Source organism: Electrophorus electricus, chromosome 21 (assembly GCF_013358815.1).
Source record: "Electrophorus electricus isolate fEleEle1 chromosome 21, fEleEle1.pri, whole genome shotgun sequence".
NCBI lineage: Eukaryota > Metazoa > Chordata > Actinopteri > Gymnotiformes > Gymnotidae > Electrophorus > Electrophorus electricus.
In genome coordinates, this window is record NC_049555.1 from 15,345,692 (window position 1) to 15,353,747 (window position 8,056).

At 46.1% G+C, this 8,056-nt stretch overlaps 1 protein-coding gene across 1 annotated transcript; it reads right to left on the reverse strand.

The window, feature by feature from the left end:
• Nucleotides 1-1,286: 1,286 nt before the first annotated feature.
• On the reverse strand, nt 1,287-6,800 carry nae1 (nedd8 activating enzyme E1 subunit 1). Its single transcript, XM_027032437.2, has 20 exons — nt 6,165-6,800; nt 5,900-6,003; nt 5,751-5,811; nt 5,630-5,660; nt 5,474-5,545; nt 5,290-5,369; nt 4,886-4,995; nt 4,402-4,511; nt 4,204-4,266; nt 4,062-4,125; nt 3,863-3,954; nt 3,731-3,790; nt 3,445-3,578; nt 3,238-3,313; nt 3,098-3,137; nt 2,805-2,891; nt 2,573-2,665; nt 1,942-2,056; nt 1,644-1,693; nt 1,287-1,560 (listed from the first exon to the last, which is right to left on the reverse strand). The coding sequence occupies exons 1-20, from the start codon at nt 6,218-6,220 to the stop codon at nt 1,451-1,453; spliced, it is 1,608 nt and encodes a 535-aa protein (XP_026888238.1). The 5' UTR covers nt 6,221-6,800; the 3' UTR covers nt 1,287-1,450.
• Nucleotides 6,801-8,056: the final 1,256 nt, after the last annotated feature.

Here is an 8,056-nt window from a genome sequence, read left to right on the forward strand (position 1 = left end):
TCTCAGTATACACGCTCAGAAACACATACTCACCAATGAGAGGACCTTCTTCAGATGACAGGCAGATTAAATCACAGAAGTCAAAGATGATAACGGTGACATCAGACACACATTCTGCTCAGAGTTTGGCAGCATGTGTCCAGGTATTTGAAGCTCTCAGTATACAGACTCTAATGGGGCTGGGTGCCAACATTTCGAGAGTTTTCTGCTACCTGGTGCTGGTGGGGGTTTGGTGGCCGCTGTGCAATGGCCATGACGATGCATCTGTACGACATAATGTCCCATGGGGCTGAGTTAGCTTGCCTCTCCTCTCTGTTGAGCTCTATAGGACAAGGCCATGCTAGGTCGTGGAGGACTACGCTCTGATAGGACGAGTAAACAACAGGTTCTTTCCCACAGACACACGATGGGACTGCACTGTTTTGTGAGGTTCTGTTAAATATCTTGTGTGTGTGTGTGTGTGTATATATATATATATATATATATATATATATATATATACATATATATATACACACACACATACACACACACACAAAGTCCAGAACAAGGATCACACCACAGGCAGGATCTTGACGCTTCCCAGAGAACAATGCAGCAGTAACTCAAATCAATTTACCAGCAGCCTCAAGTTATGAATTATTCACTCAGCAAAGGAATGAGCCCATGTTGGAGGGGGTTTCCTCTCAAAACAGCAGAAACTGGGAACACAGCACCCTCTCCTGGACAGTCAAACCTTTTCTGTTTCTCAAATTTGCTACACTAGTGTTTCTGCACTGGGGAGGAAGTCTGAGGCAGCAAGCTGGCATGTTAATCATGTTGCATCACTCTCAGTACTTCCTCTGACAGACAACAGTGTGCCACCCACTGCCGAAAGCTCTCATCATGTGGTCAGGAAACAAATAAGACAAAAACAAGCTCATTCCAGCTCATCTCACCACAGCCTGGATATACAGCATCTAACACTTCATAAAAGAACACTTCATAAAAGAGGTGATCACCAACCATCATCACTTCTGATTCAGTTTTTAGCATCATTGTATATGCTAAAATCAAGGTGTGGTTCACAGCAGCAGGAGTCAGACACCCTCCTGACACCACACGTGTGTAGCAGGTGTTTGCGCTTCCTCAGACACACCTGCCTGTCCGATCACTTGAACTCAGATCTTAAAGTGAGGCTGAAAGCTAACGTAAGAGTCCCAGATGCACATCACACCACCGTTATTGCAACACGACACCTCAGTGTCCTTCTTACATCTGTGCAAACAAAAAACACAACAGTCCAAAAATGTTTATGAACATTTATTTGTAATGCTGCTTCAAACAGTAACAATACTCGTGCACTACACAATCATTTCCTAAAAAAAAAAAAAAAAAAAAAAAAAAAAAAAAAAAAAAAAGATTTCGAAGCAGCAACGGTTGGCAAAGTTTCCAGAGGTGGTGGTGTGGTTCAGAGCTGGAAGGTGGCAGAGGTCTGGGCCATAGCGTTGTAGATGAAGGTGTTGTTGAATGGTACAAACTGGTGAGTGATAAGCTTGATGGCTTCCTGGGCTGCTGCTCCTACACACAGAAATGTGGACATCACTAACACAATACAGACTCACTGTGTGTGTGCGTGCATGTGTATGAGTGTGAAAACCTACCACCCATAAAGGCAGCAACTGTGTGTGGTTCTGCAGCACCGTATCGACAGCTGTAAGGTACAAACAATCAATCAAACAACGAGCAGAACTATTACTCGCTATTCTACCATTACTATCTCCACACACACACACACACACACACACACACACACACACACACAAACACAAACACAGCAATGCACTGGGCTTCTGCTAAAAAGGACACTAAAACTGCCGACAGGCCCTTGGCGAGTTTAAGAGTGTGACAGTGTGTGAGTGTGAGTGTGTGTGAGAGTGGGAGCAGAGGGTGTAACCGTACAACTCGTGGACGTAGTCGTCCTTGACGTTGACAGTGAGGCCGTACTCCTGGAGCAGGCTGTGGACACACAACTTCAGACGCACGATGTCATCTTCCACCTGGTAGTTGTACACACCTGCAGCACAGCATGTGACTTCTTAGTGGGCAGGTGATATTGTTAGACCAAAGCTCCACCCTCTTACAAAGGTGTGGCCAGACCAATGCTGACAGCCCTTCTCACGTTCCCCCCCTTCACTGTGAAAAAGCTCCACGTGCCAAAGTGAGTGCAGCTGTGTGCAGCTGGAACTGTGCACTAGTGTGTGTGTGTGTGTGTGTGTGTGTGTGTGCGCTGGTGTATGTGTGCGTGTGTGTGTGTGTGTGTGTGTGTGCGCTGGTGTATGTTTGCGTGTGTGTGTGTGCGCTGGTGTATGTTTGCGTGTGTGTGTGTGTGTGTCTGTGTGCTGGTGTATGTGTGCGTGTGTCACTGACATTAGCTCTCAAGAGTACAGAGGCACCAAGAATGGTGTGTTGGCACCTGAAGAGTGAAAGTGGGCTGGTATACTGGTGTGCTGGCATGCTGTTATACTGGTGTGCTCGTACGCTGGTATACTGGTATACTGGTGATGTAGTACTGCTGAGCTGGTGTTGTTACCTGGGTAACGAGAGTGCTGCTGGTAGAAACAGTCCACAGAGCGCAGCATGAGGTACAGAACCATCTCACTGTCTGGGTTATCCATACAGGAAGCTGAAAGTAGACGGACACACACACACACACACGCACACACTTTATTTCCTCTTGGTGATGAGGCCTCAGCCTGTATGTGACTGGTACTGGTACCAGTGTCTGAGGGTGTTAACATGCACTAGCTGGTCTGTCCACTCACTGATCTCGTCTTTGTGGACAGTGTCCACACCGTACTCCTCCACCAGGGCGCGACAGTGCACCACCCTCAGGAAGGCGGCGTTCTTACCTGCCAGCATTCACACACACACACACACACACACACACACACACACACACACACACACACACACACACACACACACACACACACACACACAGGAGACACCCTGAGGTACAGACCAACAGGCAGCACGTACAGGAAGCCAGCAAAGGCTCAGAGCTTTACAGGGACAGGGTCTAAAAAGGGTGGGGCCTATAATGGGCAGTACTCACAGAAGAGTCTGATATCCTGCTCTGAGATGCACTCTGGGAGCTTCAACACAAAAACCACAGATCAGGCAATGCTTCAAACACTGAACCTTCAGGTGGAGGCTCTGCTCCACCCACATGTGTAAAGTGCCCCAGATACACACCTTGCCCACAGCCTGCAGGTGCGACTCCACATGTCTGCTGACAGCTGCAGCGTCCTGGAGTGCCCGCTCTCTGTAGCTAAAGGGGACAAGACCGGCCACACAAACAACCATTAATGTGCACACCACCACAGTTCTGGGGGCACAGTGTATCTGTATCTGAGCCGTGACCTAGGACCTGTGACAAGGTGCTCGGGTGTGTGTACCTACACGTTCTGCAGGCTGATGAATTTGTCCGAGTCAGCGATCATGTCTGGGATGGTTCCACGCACGGGGAGACTTCCCCTCCCTTCAGCCTGCACAAAGTCCCGCACGGCCCGCACCATCACCCAGAACGCTGGGCTCTACGTGCACACACACACACACACACACACACACGCGCGCGCGCACACATACATGCACTATACATATATATATGCGTAAAATATATGTAAACGATACAAAATATATATGTATGTGCATCCCACACAGGAACGTGAAGGTTCAAAGGTCGGACCTGTGACGTGATGTTCTCACACTGCTCAGCGTTGAACAGATCTTCTACTGCTGTGGGAATCTACACACAGAGAGACACAAGAGTCAGGGAGTTAAAGGGCACACACACACACACACACACACACACACACACCTTGCTGGGATTCAGCGCTGTGTTCACGTTCTTAATGGCTTCGTCAAAGTTCTCCTCCTCCTCCGGAGTGCCGTTCTCGTTCTTACGGATCCCTGTGAAAACATCGGGAATCATAAGAGGCACGCACTCCGAACACACGAGGCACAATCACCTCACACCATATTACCACAATATTAGCTCAACATTATCATAATATTACCTTCTCTCAGCAGCTGTCTGAAGGCCTCCTTCTCTTTGTAGTTTCTGGGTAACTGAAAGTCGTGCTGGAAAGGAAAAGAATCATAAAGAACCAAATCATCTCAGATTGGGATTCAGAATCATCTCGTGATTCAGGACGTTACCTCTCTGCACCACTTCTGCAGGTATTTAGCCACTATGATGACCCACGGGGTGTGACTGTGGTCCTGAAACAGTAAGAGCATGAACTAGACAAAATCACACAAACATCCTTTTCAATGTAGACTTTTTAAAACAGATTAACCTTCATTAAAAGGCTGATGGAGCTAAACAAACAAACCACAGTCGGGCTGTTGATTTACCTTCTTCTCCATGTTGTCGAGGTCGTAGGAGGTGATGTGATTGGTCAGCTCTGGGAAAGGCTGGTCCAGTCTCAGATCCTCCAGGGCATTGTCTGGATGTGACTCGACCACTAGAGAGAGAGAGAGAGAGAGAGAGAGAGGACTGTCAGTCACACGCTGCACATGCCTGATATCACCAAGAGAGATCTGTTCTACTGGAACAGAGATGAAACACAGAGGGAAGTTACAGTTTAAAGGGAAATTCCAACAAAAACATGGATTTTGTGAGTTTTAGAGTGTTATTACAATTTTCTTGTTTTGAAAGCCAAGTAATTAAATTACAAATCAAAATCCCCAAACATTCCTGTTAAATTATGTGCCTAATTTAAGAGAAAGACATCAGGTCTCACTGTTTCCGTGAGCCGTTATAATCATGTAAAGCCATCACGCTGCTCCCTGTGGCTGAGAGGTGGTATAGCGAGTGCAGATCCTCCCTCTCCTTTACCTGTGTGCTCCCTCACCACAAGTCTCATGTAGCCAACGAGACCATATGTCCTACACACAAGGAAGGGCACGGCGGCGTTCCACAGCACAGAGCCCAGCCGCAAACAGGTGCTGTGGAGAAACCAGGAGACAGACAAGGAATCAATGAGGAAGTGGTTGCTCAGTGGTCAAGGTCCTGGCCTAGTAACCAGAAGGTTGCCTGTTGAAGTCCCACCACTGCCAAGTTGTTGGGCCCCTGAGCAAGACCCTTAACCCTCAATTACTGAAGTTGTGTTGTCAGAATTGTAAGTCACTTTGGATAAAAAGTGTCAGGTATATGTAACGGAGATTTCAGATGTAACTGTTTCTTTACTGAATAATCTTTTGCAAAGACCCTCTCACATGCCACACATCAGACAGCAGTACCTTTCTTCAAGTTGCACAGCAATAACCAAACTGAACCTGTGGAAGAATTCAGGGTCATTGTCCAGGAGTCTGTCTGGGTTCTGAGAAACACAGACAGGACATTTAGCAGGAAATAACCACATAATAACCATGTAATAACACAATTAAGGGAATTTGAGGATGAGAAGCTGAGGTTGGTACTGACCTCCTCCACAAAGTTTCCTGACACGTCAGTGTTGAGTTCCTGTAGCAGCTCAGTAGTAGCCTGAGCCCTGTTCTACACGCAACAACACAAGATCACGTTACAGTCAAAGTTCATCGCCAGTAACACGGTTCTGCACTGGTGCTCAGCGCATCTTACCTTCCCAACACTGTCACTGCTAAGAAAGAAGCTGCAACACAGACAAAATGAGTCACTGTGCAGGAACCTCAAAAACACAGATCATTAACATGCAGCTTTTCTAACAGACAATTTAAGATACTTGTTTCCGACATCCTCTCCAGACACCCTGTGTCCATCCACTATCGTGAAGGCTCCGATGCCTAGCAATCAAAGGGAGACAGAAAGTCACTGTGACTGGCGGCTCTGAAAACCAGCGGCGGAAACGGCTGCACGGAGCGCTCGCGCCACCTGGAAGCACTAGGTTCTTCAGGATTTCCGTCCCGGAGGCGGCGGCATTGACCAGGCACACATGTGCATTTTCGAGAGCCTCCTGTCCATGATCTCCCCATAACCTAACAGACAGTAGGGACACAACATGAAAACACCCACCTCACCCAGCTAGCTAACCCAGCTAACCCAGCTCGCCCTATCTGTCCGTCTTGGAGGCTCCGCCAGCCTCTGGAGGCCAGACCGTAATCTCAGTGTCCGTATAAGCGTGGAGTGTCATACTCACCTCAGCTGTCTGTCATAACGCTGATCTTTGTTGGTTTTGTGATCTGCCATAGTCATTCTTACACCCGGCGGAAACACAACCGGCACACTATCGAAATAATCCAATCCGCAGATTCGTCAAATTAACGAGATACTCCCATCCGCAGATTCGTGAAACTACAGAGATAATCCCATCCGCAGATTCGTCAAACTAACGAGCTAATCCCATCCGCAGATTCGTCACGGAACCGCTCCGGATCTCTTCCGATTCACATCTCCTAACTCCCACCAGGCAAATCCATTATAGGACATATGACACTTAAACAATTAGTCTCATTACATTAAACACCTACGCGTAAATATGATATTAGACGTAGTTAACTACCATTATTTTCTGAAGCTGTGTCATTTAAAAATAAAATCTCTGAAGCACTCCCCTCTATAACAATATAATGGACTGTGCTATGTAGACGTAACAAGTGTCCAAGGGCTCGTGGACTGAGATTGTTCTTCTTCGGTACAATTTTGGCGCCTTAAAAACAGAGCACATGTACCCTGATCATGAAGTGTGGCATCATCAGCACTACACTACATTACACTACATTGAACTACACTATACTGTACAACACTACACTACACTTCATTCCCTTACACTACACTAAATCATACTACACTACACCACACTACATTACATTACTCACCACACTACATTACACAACACTACACTCACTACACTATACTACACTACATTACATTACACTACACTCACTAAACTACACTACACTACACTACATTACACCACACTACATTACAAACTTTTTTAGGTAACAATAAAACAAGCTCCTAAGCACGTAGTGGAGTTAGGCATGTTTACCACCAGGGGGCAGCCGCTAGTCGCGTTATTCTGTATACGGAGTGCGCGGAGAGGCAGTTCTGCATTAAACTAAGGGAAGACGGTGAAAGCGGCTTAATGGAGATCATATGATGACCCGGAGATGACGTGAAGCTCAGCACTCTGCGCAGACTCGTCAAGTCACGTGTGTAAACAACTGAGCCACGTGGTGAGGCGAACAAGCCATTTGACAGCTGTTTTTGACCGGTAGTTGAGTCCCGGACTCTGATTTTGACAGGTGAAGGCTGTAGGAAAAGTATTATTAAAAAGTAGGTTTATAGATTAAATAAATAAAGGTTGACGTTCAAAAATAGATTTATTGAATACATAAATAAATAAACGGATAACATAATTACTTCCTTGATTATAATTTGATAAGAGTATTAAATTATAAAGCTTCTAAGCTGTAACAGACTTATTTCAGGAGTAAGTTATATTGTAGCTGTTGAGGTGTATTATGAGAATTATCACTGTTAGTGTCACCGAACTGGTCAAGCCTAAATTTGGAATAATTTGCTGTGCCAGCAGTGAAGCACCACTGGAAATGACTTTTAGTTGATGATTAGGCCTAACCTTGGTCTAAACTGGACTTTAGTTTATTAAAGCTGTGTGCTTTAACCTGCTTAACTGGTTCCTCCCTGAAAAATAATTATGAGGTAGAAATAAAATGACTAATACATTACTTGTTTGTGCAGAGTGATGGGGAGTGTGGGATGGAGGGGTGGAAGGTGATTGGGTTAGGGCTGGATGGATCTGGAATGTAACCTATTAGCATTAGGAGTGTTTGCATGTGTGTACATGTGTATGTGGTGGTGGGGGTTTGTTGGGGGTTTGTTGAGGGCGTGTGTGTGTACATGTGTGTGTGTTGAGGGCAAGGGTGTGTATACCTGTGTGTGCATGAGGTTCTCCTCTATGAGCTGTAATATTTTACTTAAACATGAATATAAAACCGCATGAATATGCCAGCCCTGGTAACCACCCACACATCTCTGTAAGCACTTATTCACAACTTAAGCACTTAC